The 16,940-nt window shown below is 37.2% G+C and overlaps 1 protein-coding gene across 1 annotated transcript in view; it reads right to left on the bottom strand.

Moving 5' to 3' along the window:
* DNAH6 (dynein axonemal heavy chain 6) overlaps window positions 1–16,940 on the bottom strand; it is a 215,350-nt gene that overhangs the window by 159,347 nt on the left and 39,063 nt on the right. Inside the window, exons 9-14 of the mRNA XM_039217619.1 lie at window positions 16,100–16,268; window positions 13,806–13,922; window positions 11,841–12,041; window positions 7,629–7,749; window positions 4,361–4,512; window positions 3,148–3,300 (exon numbers count right to left, since the gene is read on the bottom strand). Coding sequence (XP_039073550.1) covers window positions 3,148–3,300; window positions 4,361–4,512; window positions 7,629–7,749; window positions 11,841–12,041; window positions 13,806–13,922; window positions 16,100–16,268 — 913 coding nt within the window. The remainder of the gene's footprint in view (window positions 1–3,147; window positions 3,301–4,360; window positions 4,513–7,628; window positions 7,750–11,840; window positions 12,042–13,805; window positions 13,923–16,099; window positions 16,269–16,940) is intronic.

Here is a 16,940-nt window from a genome sequence, read left to right on the forward strand (position 1 = left end):
GGGAAGCCTTCTTTCTTCTACTCTGCCACATAGTATAGAGGGAGCAGCCATGTTTGGACAACTTGACCCAACCTCCTGGTCACAAGCTGAACCAAGCAGCACAAAACTGGGACTTTGTGAACTGGGCTGAGTATGCCCTCTCTCTGAACGTGGAAAGAGTTAGATGGTAGGTGTTGGCAGAGACCATTTGCTTCCATGTAGAAACAAAGCATGTCCTTGACATGAGAAGAGAACTGCAGAGAGGCTTCCAGAGAAATGCTTCCCAACTGTTAGCTTGAGATTCACAATCACCTTGCTCAACAAATTGTTGAGCCCTTCCCCTGAGTTTCTGATTCAGAAGATCTAGGATAGAGCCTGAGAATATGCATTTCTGAGTTTCCTGCTGATACTGATGCTGCTGGTCTGGGCGCACCCTTCCAGAACCAGTGTTCTAGAGAGGAGCAAAGATGAGAGATGGACAGAGAAAGGCCTTTTTGGTTTATTGATGCTGCTCCAGTTCTAAGTTCCTGTCCTCTTTAAAGGCTAGGCTCTATGCATGCCTTTGGATTCCATAAGATAACCCTGCAAACTTAGAATAAATATTCTCATCTTTCTAAGCTAACTATGTGGGTCTTTGTTTCTTTCAACCCAAAGTTGAACACCTTAATAACATCTTAAACAAGTAATAAATAGAACTAAGTTTCTATACACCAAGATCTGTTCATCTTCCTATGTTTCCTACATTTGGCACAAACATATGTCCACGTTTCTCTGAGAGTGTCTTGGTTTACACTTAATGTTCCGGCCTCTTTCACTCTCAAAATTGGCCTGGTCAGACAGTGATTATGTTACTGGTTAATGATACCCTTGTCTACCTGTTCACTGCAGAAAGATATCCAAGAGTGATCTTAGACTTCTCCTGTCCCCACATTCAGTTGCCCGCTTAGTCCTTTCAATTCTGCTAACTTAATACTAGAATCTATTCCTTGTATCCTTGAAAAATACAGCTTTAGCTACATTTCATCAGCTTTCTCTATCAAACACCCTTTTTCCAGAGTGTACCAACTGCCACAGCCTGCCCTTGTCATGCTGCCTCAGGTATATGCACATGGTTTCCCCTCTCCCTGGAATCCTACCTGAGTAGATGTATTCTAGGAAATAGCTTGAATACCCCATCTTCCACAAAGCCTTCTGTGATTCATAGCCAAGAATGACCACAACTCCCCCCCACCAGCCTAAAACAGTATCCTGTACCTATACATATTATATAATAATTATTTGCTTTCATTATTGACTCTGAGCTCCTTGAACGCAGGCTGACTCCTTGTTTTAACTCCTGTACCCTGCAAGTGAGTGTTTACTATACTTTCTGAATGAATAAAGTTCCCAAAAAAAGCTATTCATGTATGGTGAACATCTCCCTCAGGGAAACTCCTTCCCCAACACAACACCCAGAAATGCACAGACAACTTAGTGGGGATGGACACAGTCTGAGTTTTCTGCGTGGCACATCAACTCTCTTGTTCAGGAAGAGCAGAGTGACAGCAATCTACCCTCTGCAACATGATCCTAACCCCTGTCATAGTTTATATAACAGGATGGGGGTGGGAGGCTGAATGCATTTGATAGACATTGAAAATTAATATGGGGGGGCAGAGAGAGAGAGAAAGAATGATTCTCTCTCTCTTGGTAGCATGTAACTTGGGAGCCGCTGTCAGCCATATTTGCTGCTGTAGAGTAAAGAAGCAGAAGCAGCTGGTCTGTAGATAAAGAGAAGCAGATCAGATCTTTAGAGAGATGCACTAAGAAAGGCTGGAGAGAAAGAACTACCTGGATTTCCTACAGTCTTCTCATTCCTGGATCTGGTAAGTTTCTAAGCCTACTTACCTTTTTGATGAAGGGGGTAGGGTTCCTTAAAATACTACTGAATCCTTAGAGTCCTCTTGGCCTAAGCTAGCTCATTGAGGAATAGTTATTTGTCCAAAGCACCTAAATGACTACCAATTGACTACAAATTGGCATCTTTAGAATCCTGGGATAATGTATATGTACACCTGAGGGAAAGCCACAATCATCTGCCCTTTTGTGAAGATGCTGCTTCTTGAAACGAGAAACAAAATTGTTACATCTAAATTAGTGAATCACTAGGTTGTACACCTGAAACTAATGTAACATTGTGTGTCCACTATATTTCAATAAAAGTTACTTTTATGGAAACATGAAATAGCCTTTATTATTAAGAATATGTAATAGACTATCCAGTGGTTAATGACTTATCTTACTCAGTGTACATTTTTATTTGTAACATATCTTCAATTTCTAGATGGTTAAGAAAATAATTTATCTCTGTTTCAAATGTCAATTGATACGAGTGAAAGCTTATGTAAAACTGACAACCGAAATTAAATACTAGGTTGCCTGTCACAGTGAAGATCCTGTGAGGAAGAAACCAAATTTATGGAGAGAAAGAAATAAGGGAGACAAAGGACTGTGTGTGTGTGTGTGTGTGTGTGTGTGTGTGTGTGTGTGTGTGTAAGAGAGAGAGAGAGAAAGAGAAGGGGGAAGTGAGTTGACCCCATCACTGACTGCCACCACTGAGTCCCATATCTACTGTTCTCTCCCAACCTCCACCTCCCTCTGGTAAGCTAGTTTGAATTGGGTTTTATTCCTAATGGTGAGGTGCCTGATTATCATGAAGATATGGATTAAGGGTCAAGACTTCCCTTATGACCAGTATATAGATTACAGTTCCGTGATCACTGATCACAAGAAGAACTGCAAAACTGTGATTGAGAGCACTGGCTTTGCAATCAGAGACCCAAACTCTACCGTATAATAAACTTTGTAATCGTGGACAACATAACCTTTTTTAGTCTTTTTCCTCATCTACAGAATGAGAATAAAAATTATCTATACTTCTTAAGTTTTTGTGAGGATTAAAATGTAATATATATTTAAAAATTTAGTGCAATTCTTGACTAGTTGTAAGAGTTTGATCAATGTTAGCTGACATTATTCCTGTGATGTAGGGTGTTCACTTATATTGTCTGAAAGTGTTCTGATATTTTGATATCTGTTTTTTGACCTTCAATTCAGTCCCTCTGTCTTATTTGTCTTCCTTACCTACCACAAGGTCTGGAATGTTGAGCCATATAAAAATCAACTCACCCTTTCCTGAATTTCATCAAGAAATATTAAGCTGTTAACATATTCTATGGTGGTAGTTGGAACAAATTCAAGTTTATACTCTGCATCTTGTGCCTCAGAGATAATGGCATCCACTTTTTTCTTGCTTTGACGAGGAAGCATATAATTTAGCACCTAGGAAAGAAAAAGAAAACGTAAATCATAACTATTTAAATATTTCCACTTTAATAAATATTTAAATTTTTAAAATGTTTTATTTATTTTTGAGAGAGAGAGAGAGACAGCCTGAATAGAGGAGGGTCAGAGAGAGAGGGAGAAATAGAATCCAAAGACAGGCTCCAGGCTCTGACCTGTCAGCACAGAGCCTGATGTGGGGCTTGAACACACGAACTGTGAGATCATGACCTGAACCAAAGCAGGGTGCTCAACTGACTGAGCTACCCAGGTGCCGCTTAAATAAATCATAATTAAATTAGTAGGTATTGGCTCTGTCTTCCGTCATTTACACTAGGGGTCAGCAGAGGTTTTCTGTTAAGGATCAGATGGTAAATATTTTAGATTTGCAGGACATACCATCTCTGCCACAACTACTCAACTCTGCCCTTGTTGTGAGAAAGCAACTGTAGGTAATACAAATGCAAACTGTCATGGTTGTATGTACAAAACAGCTGGAAGACTGGATTTACCCTGTGGGGTATGGTTTCCCAATCCCTGCTCTATACCGTGGTTTCACCGGAGGTATTTGAGAATATTACAGATATACTCTGACTCCAAAGGAAGACATCAAAGTTAATTCAGGATCAGTACAAATTTCCTCACGTCTACAATTCCCCAAAATATAATCAGACCTTTAGGTACAGTTTCAGAGCAGGAAATGATGTCCTAAACTTGATCTCACTATCCTAAGTCAACCAGTGTACCCATGAGGACACTGAGCTGTTAGAGTGGCATCTCTTCTGCAGGAAGCGTTGAAATATTCCAACAAAGGTAAACAGAATGGGGAGTAAGAAGCTACTCTGAGCCCTGCAAGTGCCCTTCCTCCCCTCATGTGAAGGCTGACTATGCCTGGGACAGAGAGAATACAAGACTTTTCTTAGAAATTAAGGATGCCCCGTAGGTTATGTTAATTTTAAACATTTGTAATACTACAACATAAAGATAGGCTATTTGTGGGGGGAAAATTGTAAGATAATTATAGGGACTATAATTAAAATGTTTCCTAGCTCATAGTTACCTCCAAGCATCGCAAAGGTGATGGAATCAGTTTTTCTTTTAGCAGCTTTGTATCAATAAGCAGCAATCCTACATTTCTGGTGGGTCTTAGAGCTACTGCATCCTTGTGCTGTTTATGATATTTTTCCAGTTGTTCTCCAAAAAACTTAACATCTACATGAAATTATCATACAAAGCATAAAATATATCATATTAAATTTTAAAGGATTATTATGAAATATGTTAAAAATCATTGCATTAATAAATTTACATATGTATTTATAATGCTATTTTCCTAATGTGGAATTCCACATATAACTTCAAAATGTTAATTCATAATGCTTTATATCTTATCATGTACTAAAAACAACTAATAGTCAATAATGTAAATGTTTTCTGGCTCCTATTAAGAGATGGCAGATAAAAATAATTTGTAATTGCATTAGAGGGTCTAGTCTGGAATGGAGTGGATTTTGAGTCAAGTTGATTTGAAGGTGGGCTTCTTCCACATGGAAAAGTTCTTCCACATAGAACCTCCATGTAAAGCATTTTGAGGCCATTAACAACAAAAGTTTAAAATACAAGAGATTGAGCTTAGCTGAAGTTATCTCCATTCCTCTTCCCAACACCTGTTTGCCCACCTTGCTCCTACATCATGGTTGAGGCCTTTGTGGATGTGAATCTGCCATATGCACAGTTGCATTTTGATAATCTCCCTATTTTCATTTTCTCCCTTCTGCAATCCATCTAGGACCAGTGGAGGCCTGATTACCTTTGAATAAAACTGTATCATACTGTTGGTCAAAAACAGTCCTTTTAATACACATGCAACACTAAACTTCTCTACTTGTCTTTAAAAATCCTGTGTGCTCTGAGCCTGTAAAAAATAGCTAACTTTCTATCCAAGTGCTTCCTCCACCTGGGTCAAATTGATTTCCTTACTATTCCCTGTTCTCCCTCTATAACCTTTCTCCACCATTCCGAAAAGGGTGTTGATTCTTGTTTTTATTAACGTCATCTCCTCTCCTGAATATAAGGTGAAATTTGACCTAGTATAAAGAACATACAGTGTTAGAAAACCTAGACTCAAGTCTTTAACCCATATTTGGCTTGTGTAAGTCACTAAATCTTTCTGAGCTTTAGCTTCCTTATAACACAAAAGGGTCAACAATAATCTATCCTACTCATTTCAGAAGGTTTAGATGTGTGTATTTTTGAGAACTGACAATATGAGACATCAAGAAATCTGGGAAGTCCTCTGGCAAGGAAGCCTGTATAATGTTGCTTGGTCTAGTATCTTCTAAACTTATTTGAACACAGAGCTTTTTTTCATGGTATCATGTAACTATCTTTCAGAATAGTGATCCAAGCATTAGAAATAGAGTAGATATAGAAATGATTCAAGTAGAAAAGGAGAGATAACTCCTAAAATCCTAAGACTTTTAAAAAGTGAAGAACCCTATAAACGCTGTTAGACTCCATTTGGCGAGCCAACACAAGAATAATGGGTACATTAGAAGAAGAGAAGGAGGAGGTAGAGAGTTTATTTAAAGAAATAATAGCTGTGAACTTCCCAAACCTGGAGTAAGAACTAGACATACAAATCCATGAAGCTAATAGATCACCTTACTATCTCAATACAAAAAGACCATCTCCAAGACACATTACTATGAAACTTTCAAAAGTTAATGATAAAGAATCTTAAAGGCAGCCAGGGGGAAAAAGAAAGTAACCTACAAAGGAACTATTAGACTCATTAGACTATGAGCAGATTTCTCAGGAGAAACTCTACAGGCTGGGAGAGAATAGAATGATGTATTCAAGTGTTTGAAAGATAAAAATTGCCAGCTAAGAATACTGTATCTAGCAAAGTTATCCTTCAGATATAAAGAAGAAATAAAGACTCTAAGACAAGTAAAAGCTAATGGAGTTCATCACTACTAGACCTCCCTTACAAGAAATGTTGAAAGGAGCTTATCTACCTGAAATGAGAAAAATACATGAAACTTTGAGTAAGGTTATAAATAGAATCAGAAAACGGTAACTCTATTTTAGAATAGGTTGTTAAACAATTATAGGAACAATTAGAGGGAAAAAATGTTAAAAATAACTATAGCTACTATAATTTGGTAACAAACTCACAGCATATAAAGGGATAATTGTTGCAACATAAATATAAAAGGGGAGGAGGAAAATAAAAAAAACTATATAGGCAAATGAAGATAAATTACTAGTAGCAGAAAAAGGGCAATTTTATCTATGAGACATTTTATACATACCTCACAGTAACCACAAAACAAAAATCTAGAGCAAACACACACACATACACATACACACACACACCCCAGAGAAACAGACCAAATCATCATAGAAAACCACCAAACTAAAAAGGTAAACAGAAAATACAAAGAAAAAAAGAGAGAGAAAGAGATACAAAACAACCAAAAAACAAAAATAAAATGGCAGTAGTAAGTCTTCATATATCAATGATTACCCTAAATGTAGATGGATTGAATTCACCAATGAAAAGGCACAGAGTGGCTGGCTGGATTGAAAAACAAAACCCTACCATATGTTGTTTTCAGAAGATTCATCTCAGCTGTAAAAAACATAGACTCAAAGTGAAGACGTGGAAGATGATACTCTAAGCAAGCAATAACCAAAAGAAAGTGGATGGAGCCATACTTATATCAGACAACACAGACTTTAGGCCAAAAATTGCAACAAGAGACAAAGACCACTATGTGATGATAAAGGTGTCAATAGATCAAGAAGATATAACAATCATCATTAAGCTTTGAAATGTATTAAGCAGACACTAACAGATCTTAAGAGAGAAATCAACAACAATACAATAATAGGAGAGGACTTTAATACGCTACTATCATCAATGAATAGGTCATGCAGACAGAAAATCAACAATAAAATGGAACTGGATTACATTTTAGAACAAATGGACTTAACAGACATACATAGAACATTCCATCCAACAGCAGAATATACATTCTTCTCAAGTGCACATACCACACATTCTCCAGGATAAATTACACGGTAGGCCACAAAACTGCTCTTAATAAATTTAAGACAACCAAATCATACCAACTATGAGGATGTGGTGAAAAGTAATTCTACAGAAAATAACCCAGAAATGAATAAATTCTTGCATTTTATCAGGCCAACTTTTTTGGGTCATCATTTCTGTCACTATATACCAACAAACAGAAACTGGACTGCTATAAACCTCGATATTCCTCTCAAAAATAATTAGCAAGGACAACTGGAAAACTCACCAGGTTCTTGAAGTTTAAGAGCTTGTAAATCAAGACTTTCATTTTCCTTGAAGAATATCTGGAACTTTTCAAACGTAGCTGCATATAATCGGGCAGATTCAAATGCTGTGTGTATGGTTTCCTAAATGTTATAAATAAGCAGACAAATAAAATTGTTTTTCTGAGCAGAATTCAGGTCAATATAACTAAAACAAACACAAATGTCTTCTCTGTGTCCAACAATATGCTTTGACCTAGGGATACATGAGTGAGGGAAGATATCATCCTTGATGTCAAAGAGCAGTTAATGGATTCTCTTATGAAGTAAAAGAAAAAAACACATCTTCAAACCTGACTTTTGAAGAACTGTTCCTTATGATTAAAAGGAAGCATACTTATAATTTTTTAAGGAATAACTCCTCAATCCTTGTCTTTCAAGGGTTTCACATTTTTTTAATGACCTTTACATTTTCTAAGAGTATCTCATTTGTGTGTGTGTGTGTGTGTGTGTGTGTGTGTGTGTTTTATACCTTCTAATGCTTAATTTCAGTTATACATTCTTGGTAGTAATGCCATAGAAATGATGTGTGTTCTTAGTGCATCATAGCAGAAGATGCAATTGTCCCAGTCCCAGTGACGTTAACATGTTAGTTACGGTGGTGTCTGACAGGCTTCATCGCAAACTTACTATTTTCCCCTGAAATCAATAAATACCTTATGTACAGATGCTTTGAGACAAACTACTGTTTCTCATTGTACTTTTGCATACTCATTTTAATATGCATTGGAGATTCTTGTTTCTATGATAGCCATCATGATTTTTCTTTATGTTTCCTTCTACATTTATTAGTTGACATTCTGCTCTAAGGAAAAGCTTTCCCTTCGCATTCAATTCATTTCTTCATTCGTAATATGGACTAATGTGTCTTCATTTTATTCAAAGCTTTATGATACTTTTTTTTTTTTAAGTTTACTTATTTATTTTGGGAGAGAGAGAGAGTGGCAGAGAGAGAGGGAGAGAGAATCCGTAGCAAGTTGTGTTGTCTGCGCAGATCCCAACACGGGGCTCAGACCCATGAATTGTGAGATCATGTCCTGAGCAAAAATCATGAGTCACTTACCCTACTGAACCACCCACAAGGTGCACCGCAAGGGCTTATGATACTTTTGTAATCAGTATTTATTTTAATGGTCAAATTGTCTCAGGGAGACCCTTCTATGGCCTTGATACTTGAAAAACTATCTTGAATAGATAAAAATTATTGATTCACGGTTTCATCCCTTAACTTTTATTAAGAAATGCTGTTTCATTATTGTCTTGCTTTATACATTGTTTCTGAGAAGTCTGATGCTGGTCTAATTCTCTTACTTTTAAGTTATTTGACCTTTGTGTGTTGAGACCTGGAGGAATTTTTCTTTAGCTTTAAAAGATAATAGTTTTAAGAGGATGTATGTCAGAATTGATTGTTTGGGTCAATTTTCCAAGGTACTCTACAGGCCTTTTTTTTTTTTTTTAATTTTTAATGTTTATTTATTTTTGAGACTGAGAGAGTACAAGCAAGGGAGGGACAGAGAGAGAGAGGGAGACACAGAATCTGAAGCAGGCTTCAGGCTCTGAGGTGTCAGCACAGAACCCGATGTGGGGCTGGAACGCACGGACTGCGAGATCATGACCTGAGCCGAAGTTGGAGGCTTAACCGACTGAGCCACCCAGGAGCCCCTCTACAGGCCCTTTCAATATAGATTCAGGTTTTCTTTTCTTGGACTACAGTTATGAATGTTTGCTTTACCCTAAGTTTTGCTTTTCCCCTTTGGGGACATCAATTAAATATTATTTCTTCTTTGCATTTTCTATTCCAATTATTTTCTCTCTGAGCCTTTTACTTTTATCTCTAGCTTATTTTTATTCCCTTGTCTTTGTCTTTCCTTTATTCTCATTTACCTATCATTCTTCTAATTATTAAATTTTCATTTGAGTTTATCTTCCCTTGGTCACCATGTAATTTAGGCTTCATTTATGAGATGATTTTGTCTTTTTATTTCCCATTTCTATTTTTGATTTTGAATTTTTGATTCAATGTGATTGTACACATATTCAAATGTTTATTTGAGGATATCTACTTTAGTTGGTAACATATCTTTTGTTTCATGGTTTTGGGGGAGGGAAAGGAAGGAGCATTCATCAGATCTTTTAATCTTCTCTTTCTGTTTTCTTCTTATAGTAGCTTTGCATGAATTTAATAGATCTTCATTTCTTCAGTTTGTGGAATTGAAGTGATTTCTGGGATTTATAACTCAAGGGTATTCTATTTGTCAGTGTAGCAGTGTGCAAATTTTTAAATTTTTTGGTGGTGGGGAAAAATTGGGTGTGCTTTGATTTTTTTGGTTCTCTTTTGTCTTGTAGGACCTTAATTTTTCACCAGTGGCTTCATTTCCCCTGTGCCACCCAATGTTTAAATAAGGCCTCTTTTTCCTTCTTAACCTTATTTTCTCCACCGGTAGTGATACCATCTCAGATAATTTGTACTTCTAAATCCTTTCCTATAGTCAGTGCTCTGATATACCAGGGCTTTAAAAAAGAAATCACTTTACTATTTAGAAATTAAGTAGCATTCAGTTTAAAGATAGAAAGGAAGAAACTATATTACTCAATTTCTTAAAAATCGAGACTATAAACTATCCAAAAATTTGTATGGAACCATAAAAGACCCCGAATAGCCAAAGTAATACTGAAAAATAAAACCAAAACGGGAGGTATCACCATCCCAGACTTTAGCCTCTACTACAAAGCTGTCATCATCAAGACAGTATGGTATTGGCACAAAAACAGACACATAGACCAATGGAACAGAATTGAGAACTCAGAAGTGGACCCAAAAGTATACAGCCAACTGATCTTTGACAAAGCAGGAAAGAATATCCAATGGAAAAAAGACAGCCTTTTTAACAGATGGTGTTGGGAGAATTGGACAGCAACATGCAGAAGAATGAAACTAGATCATTTTCTCACACCATGCACAAAAATAAACTCAAAATGGATAAAGGACCTGAACGTGAGACAGGAAACTATCAACACCCTAGAGGAGAAAGCAGGAAACAACCTCCTTGACCTCCACCGCAGCAACTTCTTACTTGACACATCCCCAAAAGCAAGGGAATCAAGAGCAAAAATAAACTGTTGGGACCTCATCAAGATTAAAAGCTTCTGCACAGCCAAGGAAACAACCCAGAAAATTAATAGGCAACCAACGGAATGGGAAAAGATAGTTGCAAATGACATATCAGATAAAGGGTTAATATCCAGAATCTATAAGGAACTCACCAAACTACACGCCCGAAAAACAAACAACCCAGTGAAGAAATGGGCAGAAGACATGAACAGACACTTCTCCAAAGAGGACATCCAGATGGCCAACAGACACATGAAACGATGCTCAGCATCCCTCCTCATCAGGGAAATACAAATCAAAACCACACTGAGATACCACCTCACGCCAGTCAGAGTGGCTAAAATGAGCAAATCAGAGAACTCTAGATGCTGGCGAGGATGTGGAGAAACGGGCACCCTCCTACACTGTTGGTGGGAATGTAAACTGGTACAGCCCCTCTGGAAAACAGTGTGGAGGTTCCTCAGGAAACTAACAATAGAACTCCCTTATGACCCAGCAATAGCACTGCTAGGAATTTACCCAAGGGATACAGAAATGCTGAGGCATAGGAGCACATGTACCCCAATGTTCATAGCAGCACTCTCCACAATAGCTAAAACATGGAAAGAGCCTAAGTGTCCATCAACAGATGAATGGATCAAGAAGATGTGGTTTATCTATACCATGGAATACTACATGGCAATGAGAAACAATGAAATCTGGCCATGTGTAGCAACATGGATGGACCTTGAGGGTGTTATGCTGAGCGAAATAAGTCAGGCAGAGAAGGACAAATATCATATGTTTGCACGTATAGGAGGATTAGGAGGAACTTGACGGAGGAACAAGGGGGAGAAGAAGGGCGGAAATGGTGGGGGAAAGGGAGAGAGGCAAACCATGAGAGACTCTTGAATGCTGACAAAAACTGAGGACTGATGGATGTGGGGGGAGGGGGGGATGGGCATGGAGGAGGACACTTGTGGGGATGAGCACTGAGTGTTATGTGGAAACTAATTTGACAATAAACTATTTGTAAAAAAAAATTGAGACTATAATAAAATATTTTTAGTAAAAGTAAATGTACCTTTATTTGAAGGATAATTGTGTGAAAATTCTTATCATCATCAAATACTGCTGATAGGCTTGGACCAAATCCACAAGTTTTTTCTTCAAGTTTGTTGTTAATGTAAGGTCTGGTATAAGCATCAAAATATACATCAGGTACAAGATTAGGAACTGATAGCACAGTGTTCTGGAATTGATTAATTGCACCTGAAATACCATCCTGTTAGACAGAAAAACATAAACATAAATGTAAGCATATATGATATTTATGAATAATTTTGAATTTTCTGAAATGCCAAAATAAATAACATATTTGACCATACCAAACACTGTGTTGATTCTGAGTACATACAAATCATGTGAAGGACATGAGCCTTCTGGTCAAGAAGGGACATAAGAGCCCAGTGCCTCTACGGGAGCTTCTGAGTGAGGCTCCAACCACAGGGACCTCAGCAGTCTGCTTGTCTGTGTAAATATCCTAAAATAACGTATCTGATAAATCACAGAATCATGAACTGCTGGAATTGGCAGCAACCTTAAAACTCACCTGCCTTCTCATCTTACAGATACATAAAATGAACCCTAGAGAGTTAAGCAGTTTCCCTAACACCAAATAGCCCATTAACTATAAAACTAAGACTGGAATCTAGAGATTCTGGTTATTAGTGCCTTTGTGGTTCAGTATACCAGGAAACATAGATCCTGATAGGTCTATTAATCTATACATGTAGACAAATGTGGAAGGTAGAATTCCACGATGGAGCTCAAGATTCCCTCTCTCTGGGAATACATGCACTGTATGATCCCTTCCTCTTGAATATGGAGGGATGGAGGGCCTGTGGATATGATTGGATGCCCCTCCCACTATTGGGTTACATTATATTAAAAGTTAAAGGAGGAGCACCTGGATGGCTCGGTCAGTTAAGTGGGAGACTTTGGCCCAGGTCATGATCTAAGGGTTAATAGTTAATGGGTTCAGGCCCTGCATTGAGCTCCATGCTGGTGGTGCAGAGTCTGCTTGGGATTCTCTCTCTCTCCCCATCTCTCTCTCTCTCCCCCTTCCCTGAATATGCTGTCTCCCTCCCTCCCTCCCTCTCTATCTCTCTCTCTCTCAAAATAAATAAATAAACTTTAAAAAAGGAAGTTAAAGGAATTTTGCAGATATAATTAAGGTCCCAAATCAGTTGACTCTGAGTTCATTGAAAAGGTATATCCTGGGTACACGTGACTGAATCAGGTGAAAACCCTTAAAAGAGGGCTTGAGCCCTTCCCAAAGGAGATTTTCTAACTCGTGTTGAAGAAGCAAACATCCATACTATAAACTGCTTATAGAGTTTGCCACATGGTAAAGAATTGCAGGTGGTTTCTAGGATCTAAGAGTAGTCCCCTGCTGACATCCTTCAAGAAAATAGGAACTTCAGTCCTCTACCTGCATCGAGGTGAGCTGTTCAACAATTTGAGGGAACTGAGAAGTAGATCCTTTTCTAGCCAAGCCTACAAGGAGGCCTCATCATAGCCCAAACCTGCATGGCAGCTTGCGGAGACTTTGAAGCAGAGGATGGGCCCAGAATTCTGACCCACAGAAAGTTGAGATAACACAAGGCTGTTGTTTTAGGCTGCCACATTTGTGGTAATTTGTTACACCACAACAGATAACTAAAATAAACTTTTCACCAATGCAGCATACCTAAAAAGATTTCAAAAATCTATTTACTATAGTCAATTTTAAATTTTGTGTAGAATATGTTTTCTTGATGGTGTATCCTACCAAGCCCCCAGTCTGTCTCAACTTAAAGAAAATGTGCTAAACTTTTAGATCATTTTTATGTAGACATAACACTGTGTATAGAACAATACTTTTTCCCTTTTCTTCTATTCATCTTTGAGGAGTGACAACAATCTTGCCAATCATCTGACAGTCAAACAGTTGCTTCATTTTCCAAAAAGTTATGTATGTACAGGTGCTGTCTCAAGAAACACACACCAAGAAGTCTTCCAAAGAAGGATCGAAGAGTAATGACTGGACTGTCAAAATCAGTTCTGTGAGAAACATGGGGATGAGAGACTCATCTTCTTCCTGTTTTTCCACCACAGAGGTCCCCTGAAATGAGCACATTGGCAGTGTTATAAAGATGTAAGAACCAAGGTGGAAGATTAAAAAAAAATAAAACCCTCTGTATTACATGAAGCATTATACAATTAACTGATTTCATCATGTTGGCATGTCTTTCAGTGAATATTACCACAGAAATTAAAAATTTAAGGCAAACACTGAAAGATGATACAACAGTGTAAAACTCTCCTCCTTATAAAAATATTATCAGCAAAATGGAAAGGCAAACAAGCTGGAAAAATATGTCAGTAGTGAATATAGAATATAGAAAGTTGATACTATTTAAATACAAATATACTCAATATACTCAATAGAAATGTATACTAATAATATAACCATTGATACATAAATAGATATATATTAAAATAGAAATGTACTTAAATAGAAAAAATGGGCAAAGGGTATGATCTGACATTTCTTAAAAGAAATATACAAGTAACCAATCACTCTCCTCCGCATTCCCATACTCCTGATAATTTACTCAGTAACAACATTTACTGAGCATTCACTGTGTGCCAGACAGTGTTAGTATTCATGTGCCCACACCTACCACATGAAGCAGGGATCATTATTACCCCCACGAGAAAAATATGATCTGAAGAAGGTAAGCCATTTCACCCAAGACACACTGGTTATTAAGTGCCAGACCTATGCTTTTATCCCTGCACTGGGGTGACAATTAAAGAAATATAATAATTAAAAACAGTGATATACTACTTTACATCCATCAGATTGACCAAAATGAAAATAAATGATAATATCTAGCGTGCCTGTGGCTCATTCTCAAACATTGCTAGGAAGGTTGCAAATTGACACAAAATCTAGCAAGTTAATCCATCAGTATCAAACGCCTTAACAAGTGAGCATATTTGAGACCCAACAATTCCACTTTTAGGAATTTCTTCTAAAGGGAAAAAAATCAGATGTGTGAAAAATGTACGGATAAGGATGTTCTTTGCAGTATTATTTGGAATAATGAGAAAGTGATCAACAACAGAAAAAGAAGATATATAGTAGATACATTTTTATGTGAGAATATTGCATGGAAGAGTACATACTGACTTGCGAGATTTTTCACAATACATTGCTAGGTGGGAAAAGCATGTGATAAGGCAGCAAGTGAAGTATGATACTTTTTTTCCCCACTGGAAACAGATATCTTTGGAAACATGAGGATCTTTTTCTTCGTATATTTCTGTGTTCCTCCCATTTTTTCACTTAGCATATATTACTTTTATAGCTAGAAAAATAAATGTTACTTTCAAAATGTAAAGGTATTTAGAAAAAGAAGGAATTGAGATTAGGGGAGGAGAGAAAATAATAAAAAGAGTATGCAACTAAAATTCAACATCTGGAGAAAAAGGAAACTAAGGCAAAGAGCATCCAGCGTTGAAACTTTATAACTGGGTTTCCTGGGGGGAGTGAGGGGAGGGGTAGTTGACAAGGGCAGGCAGGAAGCTTGATGAAACTAGGTATGCATGTTTTGCTATGTTTTTAGGTATCTGGCATGAAGCTATTATCTGGGATGGAGCTAGGGGAAACTTACTGGGAAACATGGATATGAGATGATATAATTTCTCTCTCAGCCACCAGAAAATTTGTGGCACTTCATCTCAAACATCTCCAATTAATCTGTGTCTCTAAGATCAACATCATCCTAAGAGGCTATCTACTCAAAGCAGAAAGATTTGCTTCCATGATTTGCTTCTTCTCACCTCTAAACCATTGCTTATCTCTTTCATTTACACTACTTCCCTGCTTCTCTAAGCCAGTTCATGCCTATGATGACCCCCAAATGTAAGCTTTACTGGGGGCTAGAATCCTGTCTACATTTTTCATCATTATATACCCAACACCCAGCATAGGGATTGGTACATAGTAGGTACTTAAATATTTGTCCAATGTACACATGAAGAGCCTTTAGCAAATTTCTATGAGACAACATCTAGCACAATGGATGCTTTCTCTCTTATTAGATACTTGTTAATATGGTGATTTTCATTTTGCCATTTCAAGTGTATACGGTAAGTTTGGATTATCCTGTGAAATCTTCTAAGCATTTCTGCTACTTCCAGTACACAGAAAATAGCATCATTGATAGTGCATAGTAAGCACTCCTCAATAAATGCTGACCTATGAATTTTCTTAATTTTGTCTGAATATACCTTTTTATCAATGACTTCAGGCTTCTCTTCAGTAATCCATTTCTGAATGACATCTGCTGAAGGTGTTCGTTTTAGCTTGTCAGTGAGATAATTCAAAAGAGAGTTAACAGAATTTACTGTTAGGACGTGCATTGTGTTCTCAATTAGATAGTCATTTAGACGGATAAAGCTTGAAAAGAAAAAAAATACAGCTTCAGTTTTCTATATTCACTACTATTTTTTAAAGTGACAGTAAAACCAAATATTCACATTTAAAAATATCATAATTTCTCTTTGAATTTCCATTTATGTTATAATAACAGAGACTTGTTGTCCAGAAGAGTTATCCTTGGACATTCCTCATTTTAAAACACAAATATATTCAAATATATAGCATCAGCTTAGCTGAGTGTTCTAACTATTCAAAAGGATATTTAATGAGCAATACAGTTGGTATCAAAACCACACCTACCTCAGCGAGCCAAAAGGGCCATAAGATTTTTGAGGGATGCTTTAAAGAAGAAATCAGAAAATATATATCTGTGACATTCTAATGGTAAAAGTGTGAAATCTTCGCTACTGAATAAATGTTGTTTGACAGCAACTGCTAACCCAGAGATGTAGATTTTTATTTTTCTACTTAGGCATTTAAAATAAATGTTCATTCTACTCAAGTGAAGTGCCAGGTGGCCTCTGTTACCTGTACTATGAGGATGCCTCAGGGACTTTTTCATTTATTTCTGCTGTGACAGAGACATGGCTATCATATCATTTCATATATAAACTAGTATATTGTTAAGATTTATTAAATAGACAGCTGTCAAACTTGGACTAAGTTAGTGGGCACTGAAAACAGAACACT

The sequence above is a fragment of the Hyaena hyaena genome, unplaced genomic scaffold (assembly GCF_003009895.1).
Source record: "Hyaena hyaena isolate Hyena2069 unplaced genomic scaffold, ASM300989v1 scaffold_699, whole genome shotgun sequence".
NCBI lineage: Eukaryota > Metazoa > Chordata > Mammalia > Carnivora > Hyaenidae > Hyaena > Hyaena hyaena.